Here is a 25,000-nt window from a genome sequence, read left to right as displayed (position 1 = left end):
GTATATACATATATATAAATATACACACACATATATATACATATATATAAATATACACACACATATATATACATATATATAAATATACACACACATATATATATACATATATTAAAGACTGAATTTATCTATTTAAAACGTAAGAAAATTTCCTAATATGCTTAGTCGTTGATACGCGAACGGCTTTAAACAGGATTAACTAATTTGTGTATTCTTTTTAAAAAATGAAATCTCTTAATACATTATTCATTTTTTTCCGTTTTCTTATTTCATGATTTATTTCTTTTAACTAGTTTCTACTGTGTGGATAATTGTATAACATTTAGAAAAAATCTGCACACATTCATATATTTATATATACAGAGAGTTTGAATTGTCTTTTCCAGTGTTCAAATTACTCATTGGAAAACCGTCCTCAAATGTCTTTGGTTTTTATCTGACATAAGGATACTTCTCATTAGAACAGAAACGCTAACCAAATATTCAAAATATCAAATTCGAAACCCAAATGAAACTACACCGTGTAACTCATCGTTATGAATAGTGGAATATGTATTTTTGCCAACAGAGTTTGTTACATGGGAAAATTATCTAGTTTTGTACACTTTACTATTTAGGTCAATGCCACCACAACCTTACTATATCCCCAAACGAAATAAAAAAATTAAACTAATGGTATTATTTTTTCTTATACCAGTCCTGCGACGCGTATATCTATTTGTTTTAGTTTGTAGTCTGTTTGTTTGTTTCTCCCTTCCAACTCTTCTCGGATACTATATATATATATATATATATATATATATATATATATATATATATATAAAGCTTAACGTGTGTGTGTCTGGTGATGAATAGGCTTCTATATGGTTGACTATTATAGAAAACTGATTAAATATAATGATAGAAGATGTATCGAGACACAGGAATGGGTATGTTTGATCTGGCATAATGATGATTCATTAAAATTGTGGAGTCTGCGTACGCACCTGGTTCACAAAGTATGGAAATAAAAAATTTAAAAAATAAAAAAAAACGTTTACAAGTGTTTTTGATATAGATGTACATAATTATACTGCGGTATGTTTTAACTTAAATAGGGATGGTATAATAAAATTGTGGGGTCTGTTTTCGCGCCTGGCCTCCATAGAATGGAAATAGGCACAAACTTTAATAAAGACTTTTCATATCTATCTGCGTAAGTATAATTTGATAATTATGTTTCAGTTTGAAGAAATATGGTATGATAAAATTATGGGGTGTTCGTTCGCGCCTGACCTCCATAGAATGGAAATATGTCACAAAGTTTAATAAGGTTTTTTAATATAGATCCACAGAATATTGTGATAAGTGTTTTAGTGTGAACAAGTATGGTATAATAAATTATAGGGTTTATCTATTTTATTTTTACTTTCATCATATATTGCTGTGGTTTTGATACCCCCCAAATTCGAAGCTATCTCTTTACAACCCTTCCTTTTCATAACCTATCATACTTTCAAAAATCAAAGTCCATTTTCTGTAGGCTGTTTTTTGAACCCAGTCAACAATGGGATCTTTTGCTAGTATATATATATATATATATATATATATATATATATATATATAGTCATCCACATACAGTACTGTTTCGCTGTTTCACAGCTCATCAGTGCGGCTAGACAGGCAACTACCTCAAGCCAGGATTGAAACCCGACCGTTTGTGCGGCAGTCAAGGCTCCTAACCATTACGCTATTGGCGGCTGCTTGAACGAGTAGTGAGTTTAACGATGTTTTGATATCGTCTGAAATACCTCCGCTCGATTTGTATATATATATATATATATATATATATATATATATATATATATATATATATATATATATATATACTTTTAAAAAAAAACACATTGTTGTTTTTTTTTTTTTTTTTAATAAAACCTTGGTCTTGCTCCTTTAATTGAAAAAGAAAAATTAGGGCTTGAATTACATTTTTCGAGGAGTTATAAGCTTGGAAATATGGGGTGGAATTATTCACTATTTTCACGAAATTTCTGACACTGCTACCTGTGTGTCGCTACTTTTGAGTATTTCGTTGATTTAATTACTTCTTTTACCTGAATATATTTATATATTTCTAGGTAAGTGTACTTGTATATGTGTTATTAGTAATCCGGTCTTGAATGTATTAATTTGTGATTCAATATGACTTTATATCTATACTTAAATAGCTTAAACTTTCAACTTAATAGTATAGTTACACCTTTACTTATGTGCATGTATGTATATATATATATGTGTGTGTGTGTGTGTGTGTATGTGTGTATATATATATATGTGTGTGTATGTGTGTATGTGTGTATATATATATATATATATATATATATATATATATATACGTATATGTATTGTATTCTTTTTATATACATAAATATTAGTAGATTTTTATTTATAATTATTGGCCCTATTTAATTTATTTAATCCCCTCTTATGGCTAAATTTGTTATATTAAAAAGATAATAAATATTAATTTTATTCTGTCTTTATTATTATTATTATTATTATTATTATTATTATTATCATCATTATTATTATTACTATTATGTTTATTATTACTATTACTATTATTATAATAATAATTTTAATATTGTTTTATCATTACTTTTTTTTTCTTCTGTTATTTATATATTTATCTAATAAAAACGTGAAAACTTTAAACATATCATTTAGCATAAAGGGCCTAATTAATTGTAGACGTATGTTTGAACTGCGTTGATATTACTCGTGGACGTATGTTGGCTGGATACATTCGCTGTCTTTTTTGACATGTTCATTTCTGACGCTTGGATTGTATCTTCTGTTTGTATTTGTAATAATATGTTTCATTACTGAATTGTATAACTGTTCATAAATTGGTTGACACGCAGATCTTTTTCTTTTTCTTTTTCTATATACTGTCAAATTCTTACTTTCTCTCTTTCTCTCTTTAACTAGATCTCATCATTCTTTCCTTTCCTTTCCCTTCTAGTCCTTATTCTCTTTATAATAACCATTTATATCTTTTCTTTTCTTCTCCATATTATATATATATATCTATCTATCTATCTATATATATATATATATATATATATATATATATTTCTCTCTATTTTCTTTTTCTATTTCTTTCTCTATTCCTTTTTTTTCTCTTCTCAATCACTCTCTATCCATTATAATCTTTTAACTTTATTTAAATTGCCCCTCCCTCTTTACATTTTATAAGTAAAGTTCTGTGTTTTAAGTTTTTTAACTCCAACTTTTAAAGAGTTCCTACTTAAAATAAAAATCCATTATTCATTGAACTTTTGAATAGTCAAGTCGCTGCCTGATGATATCTGTTGTTTGATTGAAACAAGTGGCTATTTGTAGCAACGGGATGTGAGCATGTTTATATAACCATAAACAAATATATATATATATATATATATATATATATATATATATATATATATATATATAATTTAGTCATTCAATAAATTTAAAAAATTATGACGTGAAATATTTAAATTTCGTATCACAAGATTTTATTATTCTATGTAAGACAAAGAATCGAGCAATTTTTATTTAGGTGGGATAGTACTTCTAGAATAATACTGCCAATAATATTTTGTAAAACTTATAATCGCAGATTTCCATACCAGTTCATTGTTAGATAACTTTATTCTGAAGTATATATTCTTTTAGTCCGCCTGTCTGTTCGTTCCAACTTTTCTCAGAAACTACTATAGCGATCTGGCTTAAATGTTGTATGGACCTTATTAGAAGGTGCAGAGACGAAGAATAATTTGACCCGTTCGATACAAACCTAGGTATTAATGCGATTCGTATACAATGCAAAAATGCGCATAACTATAACCATATTAAACATCAATATAATAAAACGCATTCTAAGTCAATTGGCTCTAACTTTGGCTCGTTTTAACGGTCTAAAAAGTTTAATATTTATATATAAACCAAAATTGGAATAGAGTTGAATTAAAACAGGTTGTGCACAGAACAAGTATTCAATATACTTTTAAATAGAGCCATATAAACCGCATTTTTCTAACACATGATCCTTATATATATATATATATATATATGTGTGTGTGTGTGTGTATGTGTGTGTGTGTGAGAACCGTGTGGACCTGGCTAGCCAGTTTAATTCGACACCATGTACCTGTTTCACCTGTGCTACCTACTCCTGACCGTCAGGTCTGCACCGAATGACTCGCGTAACGTAAGTAATTCTCTCCTACCTGATTTATATGGAGAAGATACTAAAAATTCAAAACATTCATTTTAAATATTCGAATCCAGTTAAGAATATAAACAAACGTTTTTATTCTAATTTTGTCAAAGGCATTACTAAACTTTGAATCTAGAAAATGTCTGACGTTTACGGCTTATGTTTTAGCTCTTTCAAAGTAATTGCTATTTCTTTTAATTACATTTTCACCACAAACAAGGCATAGTGCCACTCTGATGCAATGGTTACTATCGGGAACATAAATTGAAGGGATACTATGTCGGCAGTTGTGCAGCAAGAATTCTGTTCACCTTACACTTGAACTTCTGCATGCCAGAACAATTGTGGAAGCAGGAATCTGGAAGGAAATTCCAAAAGTCTAGCATTTCTGGGGAAGAAAGTATTGGAGTAGACCGCTTTTTTAGATGCAGGGATCTCTACTATGTAGGGGTGGGACTTTGTTGCCTGTCGGATTCGTCGGGATTATTTACGTCGAAGGGGTACAAGGGCTTGTAGTTCGTCGGAGCATCCAACATTAAAATACTTGTAAAACAGACAGAGAGATGCAACATTTCGTCGATTGGACAGAGGTTGAAGCTTAAATGACAGTTCAAGACCTATCAGGTTGGCGACTCTCTGTTGAACCCTGTTCAAGTGTGAAAGACTAGTAACAAATGCTAATTATTTGTAAAATAATATGTGAAATGTATCATCATGCCGTCAGGTCATTCATGAGAATGCTACTAGTAAAATGTAAACCAGTACCACCTGGCCATGTTCGGGTTGTTAGCGACTAAACCGGCACCCTGCAGGATTAAAAATAAAACCAATTTAAGGACGGATGTGCACCAAGTGCTTACGGCCATCTAGCAAACTCTTCCAGGTATGGGATAAATGCCCTCGCAAACCCGCAGCCTAAGGATGGACAGTATGGTTAAAACCGCAGGACTATGACGTACAAGGATAAAAAAAACGTGTCCTCAGTTCCCAGCAGTTCACAAGCCGGCAGCAAAGGGCACAGCAATAGAATAAAGGGTGCTAAAAATCCCTGGGTTCGAACCGGATGCCATTGGAAATTGAATATTGGAACGTACAACATGAGGTCACTTTCTACTTACGTTAGAGTCACCGAATTAAAGGATGAACTACAGAAGATCAAATTTGATGTTATAGGAGTGTGTGAAACCAGATGTAAGGGTGAAGGATGTCTCATCCTTAACAAAAGCAGACACCACTTATTCTATAAGGATGGCAACACCTTCTACAATGGAGTCAGTTTTGTGGCCACAACAAGAATATTGCAGGAAACATCAGAAACTTCAATGGTGTTTCACACAGAATGGCACAGCTAACTATCAGCATCAACAAAGGATGCCTCATAAACGTCATCCAGGTTTAGCTTCCAATGTTGATAAACTTCTTTTTACCAGTAAAGCATGTCACACCATCCTTATGGGGATTTCAATGCCAAGGTTGGAATAGGAAATACATTTGAATCAAGTACTGGTTCATACGGTCATGGAATACGAACAGCAGAGGTGATACCCTTGTTCACTTTGCAGAACACCACCATTAAAAAATTATGAACATGTTCTTCAAAAAAAAAAAAAAAAAAAAGCAGACGCTTGACTTGGATATCCCCTAATAGCACCACGAAGAATGAAATTGACTTCTTCCTCACCAGCAGGCCACACACTATGATTGATGAAAAAACAGGTGAAAAAGTGGGAGTGACTACCGAATGATCAGAATGTCTCTTACGACAGACACGAAGCTTATACAGCCACACTAGCAGACAAGTCATCACAGTTCCAGCTTCTACTATCCAATACATTCGAGGCGCTAGCAATATCAGAAGATCCAAACTATTACGACAACAAAATGATATCAGCCGACCCATATTGGAAACAGCTGATCAATACAAACCACAGAAACCAGACAAACTGTCTACAATTACAAAACAGGTGATGGAGAAAAGACAACAGATGAAAATAGGCGGTTCAAATGTACAGAACATCGAGTGCATTGAGATATGCAAGACTCTGAAACGTAGGATGGCAAAAGAAATTTCTAACTTCAATGAACAACAAATACTACAAGCCCTTGAGTAAATAAAGGCATTAAGTCCATCACAAAATAAAGGCAGCATCTCGGCAGAAACACCATCACATATCTAAAAGAAGATGGCACTCTCATCTATGACCTACACAAAACAACTTCAAGGTGCGAGGAGTTCTATGCTAACCTCTATGCCACGAGACAACCAGGTCATCCTTCAACCCTTTACGCACTAAAAGAATCCGAAGAACATCCTCCATCCATGCTCCCATTGGAAGTGGGAGCAATTATTACGTGACTGAAGTAAGACAAGGCTGCAGGAGAGGATAGTTTAAATGTAGAAGTACTACAGAGCGGTGATAAACCCATTGTTGAGACGTTTACAAGACTGTTTAATAACTTCCTCTCCATTGGAAAAGTTCCAGATAAATGGAAGAATGCATCAGTGGCCATCATTTACAAGAAAGGAGACACTGCAGATTTAAAGACCTATATGCTAATTAGCCTTTTCCAGTGACATACAAGGTATGTTACAAGTCTTGCTAAGACGTATGCTCGGGACAACAGTCATCAACCGCGAGAACAAGCAGGTTTCAGAGCAAGTTACTCCATCGATGCTATTATAAACATATGTATATATATATGCATAGATATATACATATACATATGAATAACATACATACATATATATGTGCATAACATATATGCATATATATGTACACATATATATATTTACATGACTATATGTATGTATACATGCGTATATATATAATTACATATATACAAATGCAAATATGTCTATACATATAAATATATGCATGCATATGTATATACCAATCCATGCATATATATATATGTGAATATATATACATATGTACAGGCATATATACATGAATATATATATACACACATATAAAACATATATACATATATATATAAACACACAGAAAAATATATAGGCATATATATACACACATAGGTACATATATACGCATATATATATATATACAAACGTAGACGAATATATATATGCACACATAGATGCATATATAGCCACAAATATATGCATACATAGACACACATATATGCATATACACACACATATATGAATATATACACATATATAGATGCATATATACACATATATAGATGCATATATACACACACATAGATACATATATATAAACACATAGATGCATATATATAGATATAAGCATATATACACATATAGATGCGTATATATGTGTATATACACATATATAGACACATATATATGATTATATATACACACATATATAGATACATATATATTCATATATATATATACACACATACAGATACATATATATCCATATATATATACAAACATACAGATACATATATATCCATATATATACACACATACAGATACATATATATCCATATATATACACACATACAGATACATATATATCCATATATATATACGCACATACAGATACATATATATCCATATATATACATATACAGACATATATATATATCCATATATATACACATACAGATATATATATCCATATATGTATATACACATATAGATACAAATATCCATATATATATACACATATAGATACATATATATCCATATATCTATACACAGATAGATACATATATATCCATATATCTATACACACATCTAGATACATATATATCAATCTATATATACACATATACAGATAAATATATATCAATATATATACACACATATAGATAATATATATATCGATATATATATACCCACATATAGATACATATATATCAATATATATACCCACATATAGATACATATATATCAATATATATACCCACATATAGATACATATATATCAATATATAAGCACACATATAGATACATATATATCAATATATATACACACATATAGATACATATATATCAATATATATACAAACATGTAGATACATATATATCAATATATATACACACATATAGATACATATATATCAATATATATACACACATATAGATACATATATATAAATATATATACACACATATAGATACATATATATCAATATATATACACACATATAGATACATATATATCAGTATATATACACACATATATATATACCAGTATATATACACACATATATATACATATATATCAGTATATATACACATATATATACATATATATGAGTATATATACACATATATATACATATATATCAGTATATATACACATATATATACATATATATCAGTACATATATACATATACATCAGTACATATACACATATACATCAGTATATATACACATATATATCAGTATATATACACATATATATACATATATATCAGTATATATACACATATATATACATATATATCAGTATATATACACACATATATACATATATATAAGTATATATACACACATATATACATATATATAAGTATATATGCACACATATATACATATATATAAGTATATATACACACATATAGATACATATTTATCAATATATATAGATACATATATATTAATATATATACATACATATAGATACATATATATCAATATATATATATACATATATATCAACATATATATACACATATAGATACATATCTATCCATATATATACACACATATAGATACATATATATCCATATATATACACACATATAGATACATATATGTCCATATATATATATATATATATATATACACACATATAGATATCTATATATATACACATATTGATACATATATATCGATATATATACACATCTATAGATACATATATATATATCTATATATCTCCACACATATAGATACATAGATATGCATATATACATAGATATGCATATATATCTGCACATATGGAAACATATATATGCATATATATGCACATATAGATACATATATATGCATGTATAGATACATATATATGCATATATATGTATCTATATATGCACATATATATAAATATATATGCATATATAGATACATATATATGCATATATAGATACATATATATGTATATATAGATAAATATATATGCATAAATATATGCATGTATAGATAAATATATATGCACATATAGATAAATATATATGCACATATATATACATATATATGCACATACAAATATATAGATATGCACATATAGATATAAATGCACATATAGATATATATATATATATATGTACATATAGATACATATATATGAACATATATATCCACATATAGATACATGTATATGCATATATATGCACATATATATCTACATATAGATACATATATATGCACATATATATCCACATATAGATACATATATATGCACATATATATCCACATATAGATACATATATATGCACATATATATCCACATATAGATACATATATATGCACATATATATCCACATATAGATACATATATATGCACATATATATCCGCATAAAGATACATACATTTGCATATATATGCACATATATATCCACATATAGATACATATATACGCATATATAGATACATATATATGCACATATAGATACATAGATATGTATATATGTGCAAATATATATACATATGTATGCACATATATGCCCATATAGATACATATATATGCATATATAGATACATATAAATGCATATATATGAACATATATATGCACATAGAGATACATATATATGCACATAGAGATACATATATATGTACATATAGATACATATATATGCACATATAGATGCATATATATATGCACATATAGATACATATATATATGCACATATAGATGCATATATATGCACATGTATATACATATATATTTATATATACATGCACATATAGATACATATATATGCATATATACATGCACATATTGATACATATATATGCAAGGGGAGAACTTGAATGCCTACTGGCGAGAACTTGAATTCCTACAGGGGAGAATTTTAATGCCTACTAGACAATATCCGCGAGTGTCTAAGGTCTCTCTGTACAGGGGTTTGTCATAACAATCTGGCATGCGGATACTTTTCCATAGAAGTAACCAAATAATCAAAATAACAGTATTCGAAACCTAAATAAGATCTCCTCACTACGGCTACCCCACAGCTTTTTTAAGTAATATTACCTCAAGTAATAGCACGAAGCTGGATACTCCACCAGACTAGATAAATTCTTGTCCTGGAATCTAGTAAGTCCATGAGACTAACATGAAAGATGTACTACAACGTATAAAAATTGTTAATTGGGCAGAGGAAAATTGTTCACAATTTCTTTACTAAGTCAGTGCTTGAGAGATAAAGAACTTTAATGGAACATTCGAATGTCTATGCATCTCTTATAAAGTTAAAGAGTTAGCCCAATTTGTGAGCCCCTTGATTTCTGAGAACTTCGAATTGTGTAAAATAAAACAAAAAAGGGATGCATATATATATGCACATATAGATACATATATATGCATATATATACACATATATGCATATATATACACATATATGCATATATATACACATATAGCGACATATATATGCTTATATATACACATATACATACATATCTATACATGTATATACACATATACATACATATATATGCATATATATCACATATACATACATATATATGCATGTATATACAGATATAGATATATACACGTATATATGCACATAGAGATATATATATACACACATATATATACACACATATAGATGCATATACACACATATATATATATACACATATAGATACATATACACAGATATATATACACATATAGATACATATACACACACATATATATACACATATAGATTAATATATACACACACAGATTAATATATACAGACACACATATAGATATATATATACAGACAAATATAGATATATATATACAGACACATATAGATATATATATACACACACATAGATATATATATATACACACACATATATATATATACACACACATATAGATATATATACTCATATAGATAAATATATACACACATATAGATATATATATACACATATAGATATATATACACATATGGATATATATATACACACACATAGATGTATATATACACACATATAGATATATATATACACATATAGATATATATATACACATATAGATATATATATACACATATAGATATATATATACACACATATAGATATATATATATACACACATATAGATATATATACACACACATAGATATATATACACACACATAGATATATATACACATATATAGATATATATACACATATATAGATATATATACACATATATAGATATATATACATATATATATAGATACATATACACACATATATAGATACATATACACACATATATAGATACATATACACACATATATAGATACATATATAGATACATATATATGATGATTGCAACGTCTTGTCAGACGAGTGCCACTCCCTCAGACATTTAAAATCCATGAGCCCAAATGCCTGAGGGAGTATCGATACAAATACGATGTTACAGAGTCTTAGCTTTGTACAACAGCTAAGTCTCTCTCTCGGTTCAAAATGTTTAGATCCAGCAACAAGCAAGAGCAAGATAGCCAGCAACAAATTAAACTGCAGACCAGCTTAATGCGGGTAATGGTCTTCCGCTTTATGGTTTTTTAAATCAGAGATTTGCTTCTCCTAGAAAAGTTGCCTTCACCACGGCTTACGGGAGCCCTCTCCACCCCAATACACACACACACACGCACACACAAATATACATGGTGTTAGTTGGCCGGTGACCCAGAAAAAGAGTTCATTCGCCCTTTGGAAGGTCTTGTTTTTAATCCTTCAGGGAGACTAGCCGCCCTCCTCACCAAACAAATCTGGTGGGGGAACCAGTTTAGTCGCCGGTGACCCGACCATGAGGCAGGTAGTACTGGGTTACATGGTACCAGTAGCACATGACATGACCTGACGTATATATATACACATATATATATAAACATATAGATACATATATATATACACATATATAGAGACATATATATACACACATATATAGAGACATATATATACACATATATAGATACATATGTATACACATATATAGATACATATATATATACACATATATAGATACATATATATATACACATATATAGATACATATATATATATACACATATATAGATACATATATATACACATATATAGATACATATATATACACATATATAGATACATATATATACACATATATAGATACATATATATGCACATATAGATACATATATATGCACACATAGATACATATATGCACACATAGATACATATATGCACACATAGATACATATATGCACACATAGATACATATATATGCACATATAGATACATATATATGCACATATAGATACATATATATGCACATATAGATACATATATAGATAGATATATAGATACACATGTAGATAGATATATAGATACACATATAGATACATATATAGATACACATATAGATACATATATAGATACACATAGAGATACATATATAGATACACATAGAGATACATATATATACACATATAGATACATATATATATACACATATAGATACATATATATACACATATAGATACATATATATATACACATATAGATACATATATATACACATATCGATACATATATATACACATATAGATACATATATATACACATATAGATACTTATATATATGCACATATAGATACTTATATATATGCACATATAGATACTTATATATATGCACATATAGATACTTATATATATGCACATATAGATACTTATATATATGCACATATAGATACTTATATATATACACATATAGATACATATATATATACACATATAGATACATATATATACACATATACATACATATATATACACATATAGATATATATATACACATAGATACATATATATATATATACACATAGATACATATATATACACACATAGATACATATATATATACACACATAGATACATATATATATACACACATATAGATACATATATATACACACACATATAGATACATATATATACACATATAGATACATATATATACACATATAGATACATATATATACACATATAGATACATATATATATGCACATATAGATACATATATATATGCACATATAGATACAGATATATATGCACATATAGATACAGATATATATATGCACATATTGATAGATATATATGCACATATTGATACAGATATATATATGCACATATTGATAGATATATATGCACATATTGATACAGATATATACACACATATACCTTTATATACACATATAGATGCATATATATGCATATATATACACATGTACGCACATATATACATATGTACGCATATGTATACATACACGTATATATATACACATACATACATATATAAATGCATATATATATATACACATGTAGATTCATATATGTACATATATATACACCTGTATACACATACATGCACATTTAAATGCATACATATATATGCATGTATATACATATAGAGATACAGATATATGCATATATATACAAATAGAGATACATATATATTAGTACATACACAAATAAAAGATATATATATATATATATATATATATACATATATATATATACACAAAGCGATACATACATATATATATATATGTATATATATATATATATATATATATATATATATATATATATATATATATATATATATGCATTCTTGTAATAGATAATAAAGTTTCTACATATTACAATTTTAATTGCGTTTTCTTCGATTCTGAAGTTAGGTGCCATTTATTTGTAATAAAATATATTAATAGGGTTTGCATTCCGGTGTTAGCTAATATTATTATGAAGGTTTTCAAGGGATTGTAGCATTCGTTTTATTTGTTCATCAACGATGTAATTAAGAAAATTATTATTAATGCGTACTTGTTTAATGTTTTTATTTCAATTAGTAATGCTTTTTTGTGGATGATATCATTTTAGCGCGATTTAATTTATTATCTACTACAGGAAGTTTAGAACACAAACTCTTGTGGCTACAAACAATCCCTCACCGGCTATAAAAACGGTGGAACAAACCAATGAGTATATAGCACTAGTGCTAAATCTAAAATTTTGATAAAAGAAGATTACTGTCGTCCCTCCAATCTTAGAAAGATCCTCGTTGACAACATAAAAATTATACAACATGAAAATATTATTAAAAATTCTTGAAGCGTGATATATTAGAACTCTTCAGCCCAGTACAAATGATTTCGCATCGAGAAAATCAGTAACGTTCTAAAATGTCTTGTGTAGTTCGTATTGGGCGGACGTTGTTAACTGTGTCCACGAACCTGCTGATTTTAATACTCGAATTTTTAATCAATCCATATTTTTAATCGACTTTTCATCGACTCTATATATTTTAACTTACCGACGTTTACTGTATATTTTAGTTTTCCCTTTTAATTCTCATTTTCGTTCCTTCGGACTTTTACTTCAACACCTGATGATGATTCTTGGACGAATCGAAAGCGCTCGTGACAGCAACAACTATGGAACTTTTATTAATATTTTTATTTTGATACAAAAGAGATTATACGGAAAATTGAAAAATTAAAGAAAAAAGATCATAAAGTAATGGGTCTCCGTTGCATTTAATAATATATTAAATATATATGCATATATAAAAAAACACAACCACACACACACATATATATATATTTCCAATCTGTTGCTTAGGTCACTAAAATAATGGTTATATCATTTTACTGCTCCAGATAGTATCTGACATCTGATGCAAAAGAGTCAAATATTCCTAAATGGAGAATCGGTGCCACAGCTGGAGACGTGCCGCTTAGGAGACACTTTCTTCTCGTGACAGAATACAACATTGACTTTCAAATTTTGCAAGGCCGATTCCTTCTTTTCTATACAGTTTTTTTTTTATTTTACAGAAATGACGTTGATAGACTTTCTCTACTGTTCAGTTATTACATTAAAGATGATTGAACATTTTCCAATTCCTGGTATCTCCATGTTAAACATCTACTCGTCTAGCTACTACCGCCACGTCAAAACAACCCCTTTCTTACTCTTTATTAGGGAACTTTCATGAACAGAGCTTCTTTTCAAGAACGTATCAACTAAAAGACAACAATATCACCTTACTGAAATGTAGTTTCTGCCAAGTCCAATGTCAAAATAATATCAAATGATTGTTTCCCTACTGTCTACAATACGATAGTCTTTTTCAATCCTCTCGTAGTATTCATCTCACAACTGTAACTATTTGTCTCCCATTAACCCTTATTATTATGTGTCTGTAAGTAGTGACGCATAAATAAGTAGTTTCTTCGTATCTATAGAACACAATACTAAAGGACTGATTTCTTGATGACTTCACGGTCTTCTTTGAGTCCAATGTCAAAAAATACCTGTCGACTGCTCTCTTAAGTAAGCGACTGTGGATGCTGGCGATCGATTTGGATCCTCTCATAATATTGGTTACCATGTGATTAACAATTTATTTTAACTTTTATCCTCGGGGACTTTTTACCTTAACTAAGTGCTGAATCATAAGAATTAAAACGATTTTATATAACTAATCAAAAATACTACCATGTAACTAATAAAAATGTTAGCATAAAACTAATAAAATACTAACATATAACTAATCAAAAATACTAATGTACTTAAGTAATCTGTTTTATCTTGTAAAAATTCATAACACGTCTTAAAACGTAACACGAGATTGTAGTGAAATTCAAATCGTGTCCATAGCTGAATACTTGATGCTTCGCTAGGGTTATCAAGGGGAATTTTATCGTGACGCTATTACTAGATGGGTTAGTACCACGGCTTAAGAAAGGCTTATGTACCCTCGCAAGAAGGATAACCGCGCCAGTTTCCCAACCTGGTATTTTACCTTGCGGTACATACAGCGCCTCGCCTTCTCAAATGGTTACCTATCTGGTATTGGTCAGCTTCAACGTTACTTCACTTCGATGATCTGGCGAGAACCGATGTGTCAACGCGATGGTGCTGTATACATTCTACTTCTATAAATTGTACTATTGTATTTTTATTATTATGGAAAATTTGATGCATAACTTTCTAGAGCAAAAAATTCTATTACGGCTATGAATTGTACAATGATTCTGTAGTTTATGTCTCAATACTAGACTAATTTTCAATTCAAGCACTAAACACCACTGTTTAAAGCAAGCTAATGTGTCGAGTATAGTGTAATTATATGTACTGAGCACGTCTTACTACTACACATGAAAAGAACGATACTTATTTCTTCAGTTGTGTGCCTAACGCCAGGTGGAGTTTCAATAAATAGTATCGTTCCAAGAAGTTCCCAACTGTTAAACATATTACTCCTGAATTGCTTCCCTGAAGACAGCAACATGGGCAGGTTCAAATTCAATGTTAACAATTGATATCAAACTGTCCCTATATGTAATCCAATTTTTTTTCATTCCATCAATCATTTTTAAGTCTCTCACATTCTTTATTATTCAATTAAGAAATCATTCATTTCGTTAATCATTATCCTCAAGTGGCTGTTGACCATGAAAATCATTGAATCATTCGCATAAAAGCTATTATAGAAACATCTGTTTGGTGATGATGATGAACCTTCGTCCCGGGGATTACCTTCACTTTTGGGGATCATATAATATGCCTTCTGTTGTCATAAAACAATCCTCCCACGGGACAGCTTGCTAGTGCATAATTGTTTTCACTGGACAAATTCTCATTTAGTATGCTAACTCTGACCAGTCTCAACTATTATCAAAAATCTTCATGTAGTTGTTCCATTGTTCTCATTAACTCTTGTGTTCAAGTTGCTGTAAGGCCTTAATAACATGCGTGCTATAGTATATAAAAAATGGAGTACGCTATTCGTTTTGCGCCAAAACTTAATCAGTTTTCATAAACGTGCTCACACGTGCTTATAATAGCCTACAAACAATCGTCCACTGTTCTGCAACATCATGATGTCTTTTCAGATTAATTTTGTTAACGCGACTCTTTAGCGTGTGTCTCTGAAGTTTGCCCTACCTCATAAGGCAGTAGTTTAGGGAGTCTTATCTTTCCTCTTAAGATGCCAAGCTCAGTTCATATTATTATACTATATTCGACAAACTAGTTTGCTTTAAACAGTGGCGTTTAGTGCTTAAAATGAACATTAATCTAGAATAAAGTAGTAAACAAAATTAAGAATTAAAATACAGAATCATTGTGAAAGTCATAGCAGTAATAGATTTTTTTTTTTTTGCTTAAAAACCCAACATATATATCAAATTTTTCATCATAATAAAAATACAATAGTACAATTGAACAAGTAGAATATAGTTTCAGCTTTGTGGATAGTTACAAAATCTCCATTAGTATATATATATATATATATATATATATATATATATATATATATATATATATATATATAAAATCTCCATTAGTACATTATATATATATATATATATATATATATATATAAAATCTCCATTAGTACATTATATATATATATATATATATATATATATATATATATATATATATATATATATATATATATATATATAAGCCGCTGAGTCCTTTCTTTATTGGTTCTAAAACGGTTGAGCGTATCTTTTGCAATTTTCACAGCAAAGTAATTTTAGTGGCTGACAGTGTTCTTAGTGATGTTCTGCGCAGAAATCCATCCGATAAGTATCAACATTTTTAAAAATATTTAACTAAAACGGTTTTTAATTCTTCATAAATATAAAAGAATCCACTGTGAAAAATTTCCCCCACTCTATATCTGTGCCTAAATCAAAACGCGGATTCCATGAACAAAGCTTCTTTCTTAGAACTGCACGCCTGTGGAACTTTGTTCCGTCTGCCTGCTTCCCACCGGACTACAACTTGGATGTCTTCAAGTCCAATGTTAACAAATTCCTAATGAACCGCCCCCTTAAGTAAACACTTCATCAAATCTCCACACTAACGTAATGTACTTGCAATAACCCTTATCCCTGAGTGGCTTCCGGGCCTTGATAAGTGGTGATCACCGTGTAAAAAAAAAAAAGAGAGAAAAAAATTACAGGGATTATTTGACGTTACACGGGCAAATGGATATAAGACAATCTCAGCAAACCAATCCTTCTAAAAAAAAAAAAGACTTATTGTAATTTGGGGATGTAGATCAGCTCAAGAGCATTCGATTACGGATTGAATGATCCCCTGTTCAAGCCCGAGTGTACCTCATAATGTTATTTTATTTTTTCTTATTAATGATTTCAATTTAAAGTAAAAGGCACTATTTAAAATCGCCTCAAATTATTTATTTGTTTGCATATTTAAAAACAAACAAACATTACTAAGAAGTGACTTTTCCAAATCACTCATCGTAAAACCCAAATCTCAGCTGACGTGATATTGTAAACAAACACGGAATTTGATGAGCACCATTACCATTATATATATATATATATATATATATATATATATATATATATATGCATAATTATATATAACTATACACACATATATACATACATATACAAATACATATATTTCTGAATGTCCACCGTGAAATTCAGCGTAATACAAACAATTCGATAAAGGATTGATAACATAATAACACATACGCAATCTGCATGAATTAAAACATCATGTTTTAGCGTATTGTACGACCGAGAAAATCCAGGCCTCCACCTGGAAATATATTTAATACAGACATAATTTATATATAGATTGGTTGATATATATATATATATATATATATATATATATATATATATTTGTTTATGTCTATATATATTTGTTTTTATATACTTTTATTTATGTGTGTATATATATATATATTCCTTTATATCGATATATATTTCTCTCTTTCTATATATATATATATATATATATATATATATATATATATATATATATATGTGTGTATTTTTTTGTTTATTTATATATACAATACATATATTTGTGAATATATGTACATGTATTTATTCACATATAATATATATTTCTTTCTTTATATATATATGCATTTGTTTATTTATATACTTTACATATATTGTTTACATTTATGTATTATTATATACAGATATTATATATGATATCTATATATATATATATATATATATATATTATATATAATATCTATATCTATATATATATATGTATATATATTTGTTTACATATATATATATATATATATATATATATAGATAGATAGATAGATAGATATTATATATAATATCTGTATATAATAATACATACCTGCACCATACCAGAGGATTTAGCATTTCGGTGATGACACAGAAACTTTCTAGACAGTATGAAGCCCTGCCTAAAAATTTGCATTCGTAATTAGTGCACTAGCCTAGATATGATAACTATACAGGCAATTGTGAGATGTTTTCTAGCACTATAGAGAGAGCTTACTTTACTTGCAGCAGTCTTTACGGTGGATTCTATGTATTTACTTCCATTGATATTGTGTCTGAATGCTAGGTCGAGTAGTTTAAATGATGAACTGAATGCTAGGTTGAGTAGTTTAACTGATGAACCATGTGAGTCTATTGGAAAAGGTTTCTTATATTTGTTAAAGGAAAGAAGATTTGTCTTAGCATTAAATGTTACTATCCATTTACGTGGCCATGCTACCCGAGAAGATAGGCATATCTTAAATACCTATTTATAGTATTTATTTCTCACGTCTCCATGAGGCTAGATACAAGGTCAAGTATGATTTTTATGAAAGTGTGTCTGAAACGATCACGATTCAAACTTGAGACGTCCAGGTTTTCAGTCAATGTTGTTAACCACTTAGCCGTCATACCTATTTAGTGTAGAATTCCAAAGACGTTCCATTGTACAGCAACGCCTAATTACGTATCTTTGTTATGTTCAGGAATATAAAAATGAACTTTACTCCTGTAACAGTTTGTCAATCTTTTCTTTTTCTGTCCCTCAGTAAACGCGGCACATTTTATCTTGAAAGTATTACTCGTTTCGAACCGTCACTGGGGACTGTAACAATATACACACAAAAATATCTGTATTTTTACAGAGAATACAAAAACTATATATAATGTATAAATATATTCTAACTTGAAAAACTCACCCGTATATCGCGTCCTTGTCTCTTTTCAACTGTCCATCCTGAGGGGTATTAATTACCCCACCCATATTACTTCCGGGAGAGTACGAAGGATATTGTGGCATAGGTCCATGGTTCAGGCTACCCCCATGGCTCGAGAGCGGGTGACCCGGGATCGAACGATGCGGAGGGTCGTACATCCCTTCCATCGATGTCCCGTAGGGGATGTCGTTCTCGTACTACAGAGCAAAAGAAAAAAAAATAATGTAATGAAGTAATATATATATATATGTATATATATATATATATATATATATATATATATATTAAGTAATGTGATTGATAATTTAAAATTTAAAAATCAAATTATAATTAAATTAAAAATCCGTTTACGTTTTTATAAGATAAAAAGCTATAGCAAACATCTAAATGAATATTTTAACCATAGTTCCTGATTTCAAAAAGCGAAAAATTAAAAGATTCATCTGCCTTACTTTTAATGCTAGGTTTATTTATGGTGTCTTTTAAATTCAATAAAAACCCTTTAAAATTTGCTGACGAGGAGACCTTGCTTATTAAAAAACTATATTTAATTATTGTACATAACTTGATGTATACAACAATAAATAGTATTGTTTTCCGAAACGATCGTACAGATAATTGATTTTGTTATTGTTCCTTCTTATGAAAGGGATTTTTAATTTAATTATAATTTGATTTTTAAATTTTAAATTATCAATCACATTACTTAATATTGAATTAGCTCTAGGACATTTAACTATCGAGCTTATTATATATCTAAATTATAACGAGCACTTTCTATTTCCTGTATTTTAATTAAACTAATAATTTCACTGTTACATTAAAATACACTCAGCTCTTTAGACTATTGTTCTAATCTCCTTTATATGTATATATATATATATATATATATATATATATATATATAATAAAATTTGGATTTTACTTGTGCAAATGGAAATTCTTTTAACTTTCTTGAAGTTATACATTTGGATTTTACCGTCACTGGATTATTTATCTTCCACCAGACTATCCATTCATGTGTAATCACCTTTTTCTTCACCATATTCCCTCTGCTTCACTTTTTGTTTTCAAGTAAGATCTTTGACTTACTTGTTGTTTCATAAAATACTTTTGCATGCAAAATCCGATCCCGCATTTTGCTAATTCCTACCCTCTGATGAGAAGGAAAGTATTTCATCGAAACTCCGCGGATAAAGGACTATCCACTTATCTAGTGTTTCCTTTTCAAATTAAATATGTTTTTAACTCATTTCAAAGTGTTTTTTAACAGGTTTTATTAACTGTTTGCTCGTATATATATATATATATATATATATATATATATATGTATGTATGTATGTGTGTGTGTCATTTTTAAATGATAAATAATCAAAACAATCAATGAGAAGTCGCTGCAACTCATCGTTTTGTTTATTTAATGCCTCTGATTTTTTTTACCGTTTTTAAATAGAAAATATATATAATATTTTTCTGTCCATTCAGTTATCCACAGGAACTACTCGGCAAATCTAGGCGAAAGTGTGTATGGCTGGTGCAACGAACTAACTATGGTGGTATTTGTTCGATTCGGGACTAATAGGGATTAGTCATAATAATGTTACATTTACTAAACGTTTCCTAATAAAATACTGGGCTGATCTGGCTGAAATTTTGAATGAACTTTGGGCAACGTATTCAGTATTATGATATCCGTTCGATATACAGTTAGGGATTACGAGTGATAACAATTTATGTCGAAATTTGCACATATTTTACAGTATTTAACTCTCAATGTTGCAGAAAGTCCTCATTCTAACTAAACGAGTTATCCCTATTGCCCGTTGTAGAGGAGCAAAAATATCTAGTATATACACAATGTTCTTTATATGAGTGTTTTTCGTTATAATTGCGGCTATTCTTGTCACATTCCTTAATCAAATATGAGATAACAAAAATCAGTAGAGATATATCCTTATTTCAAAATCAGGTACAATAAAGACGGTGCGTTTGTTTAAAATTTGGACACTACCGTGTTTTGCTTTGTTTCTTTATATATTTATGTGTATTGCTTTGGTCAATGTAGTTTTTGTTTGAGAATATATATGTTGTAAGATGTTATTATATGAAACAAATAAATGAAGTCAATTAAAGTTTTGTTTATTAAATCCCTTCTGTTTGATGTGATATTTTTAAGTATGGCATATATATGTCTGTGTATGTATAATATAAACATGTAAATATATATGCATATATACAGTAGAACACGATTTAAGCCAAAAAATTATATTTTACATGAAGTAGTTCGATATAATACTCAAATAAGAAAGTATAAAATTTTCTTAATCCGGGGAGTTTCAAAGCAATGCGTTTTTCTAATCATCTTCTATCTAATAAATACTTTTTGTCTAGACCACATCCGATTCGCCGAGGTATTTGTTCAAACGTTCACATTTTGATGCATAACCTAATTTTTTCAAGGACAATCTGTCTGCCTCACGAACACACAACCTGGTTCTTTTTTTTCACGTCTCAATTGTAATTTATTCTCGTTGTATTTTTGAAATCAAATTTTCCGTTATTTCAAAACCGTATAATATCACTGGTCCCATTTCTCCCTCGAGTTTAACCTGTTGAACTACTTCGTTTGTCGAACGTCGAAAACATCACCAAAATGACCTCTCACAACACAAATCCAGCCTGATAGCCGTCATCCACCGAGTATTCGCCGAGCCAGGCATTCTCTCAGTTCTGAACTCGTATTGAGCGGTGATTGAGGTTGAAGGAGGCTACATTAAATATATGTAAGCTCTACTACATAATCAAGTTACCTGAATTTATTTTTCAGTAAAAGTTTAAAATTAATCTGTAGTGTTGTTTTCTTTAAGGCGACAAATTTATTGTTCCATCCCACACACACACACACACATATATATATATATATATATATATACATATATACATACACGTTATTTCCTCGCTTGCAACAAAAGTACGTGCATTAGAAAATTAACTATCAACTTTACATGAACAAAGGAAACCAGTTAAACAAGAAAATGAAGGATTCAAAATTAGTCACTTTTTGCATGACGACGAGAAAATGTATCCAATTACTTTTAAGAGAGCAAAAAATCTTTTTAATTTTTGCAAATCGTTATTAAATGAAAAATGTAATTTGAAACATATGATATAAACATTTGTGCTTCTAAGTTTTAGAAATGCCCATGGAATTATTAAATCTGGACTATTCCATTAATCTTTTCAATCTACTTATAGTATTTTTCACTATCCAACTGAAATGAGTTAACCTCAAATCGCTATTGGCCTTGATAAGTGGTGACTGTATAGGAATCTGTTTCTAAACGCAAAAATAAAGCTAAAATAATTAGTATGTTAGAACTATTATTAGAAAATTTAAATTCGATTATTTAACAGATGCGGAGTTATTTTTGATGATAGACGACGCCAAATTATAGGTCCATAAGAATAATGTGTAATATTTCATATGTAAAGTTTAATCAAGGCAATAAAAGTGATATAAATATATATACATATATATATATATATATATATATATATATATATATATATATATATATATATATATATATTAAAAATATATATTTATATATAGAATTCAGTCTTTGAGAGACTATTGATACCCACGAAGGAATGTCTGCGCGTGAAATTTTTGTGGCAGGAAGTGCGCAATCACCAACCACACCTCTCCAGAGCCGATATTGTTAAATATAAGTGTCAAGTGAAGTGTATGTACAGGACGACTGGAAACAAATGCCGAGATAAGCGGAGAGCACAAACAGCGCCTAAAATTCCCAAATGATCACTAACCAGACTCAGCTTAATTCGGTGATCTGACGAGAACCAGTGTGTTAACGCAATTATGCAATATATATATATATATATATATATATATATATATATATATATATATATATATATATATATATATATATATATATACTTCCTGGAGGAAGGATTCTCCGAAATTTAGGGTTTCGGCATTATATGAAAAAGCGGTAATCAGATATTAAAATTAAGATTACAATTAAACACAAGATACAATATTTAAAACGTAATGTGTTACATAATTCGTTCTTTTAAGAAATTATATTTACTGTTGCATAACATGTCAATTTAATTTTCCATAAAGTCCTAAAATATTTTACTACATTATTCTAAATTATGCCGACTACGAACGCCTTGGAAATGAAATGCTTAACGTGCGTTTGAGAACAAGATTACAATGCAAAAAGTTCACAGTGCTCAATTCAAATTGTTGGTCTAATTTAAAAACACAACAAATATATATACATATATATATATATATACATATATATATATATTACACACACACACATATATATAAATATATAGGCATACAAATGTGTATATGTACAATTATAAATAAAATTACGCACATATAAATATATATACATACATATGCAATATACACACCTAAGAATACATCCATCCATATGCATATATATAATGTATGTTTACATAACATTTCATATATA

The 25,000-nt window shown here is 28.9% G+C and overlaps 1 protein-coding gene across 2 annotated transcripts in view; it reads right to left on the bottom strand.

Moving 5' to 3' along the window:
• Positions 1-25,000, bottom strand: part of LOC145265348 (homeobox protein Meis1-like) — a 100,999-nt gene that overhangs the window by 60,180 nt on the left and 15,819 nt on the right. For both annotated transcript variants that reach the window (XM_080121113.1, XM_080121114.1), the window contains exon 2: positions 20,466-20,680. In XM_080121113.1, the coding sequence (XP_079977239.1) occupies positions 20,466-20,680 (215 nt within the window). The remainder of the gene's footprint in view (positions 1-20,465; positions 20,681-25,000) is intronic.

Source organism: Euprymna scolopes, chromosome 40 (genome assembly GCF_053919585.1).
Source record: "Euprymna scolopes isolate OS-2025 chromosome 40, ASM5391958v1, whole genome shotgun sequence".
NCBI lineage: Eukaryota > Metazoa > Mollusca > Cephalopoda > Sepiida > Sepiolidae > Euprymna > Euprymna scolopes.
Note: the sequence above shows the minus strand (reverse complement) of the source record. Positions and strands in the feature narration are given on the sequence as shown.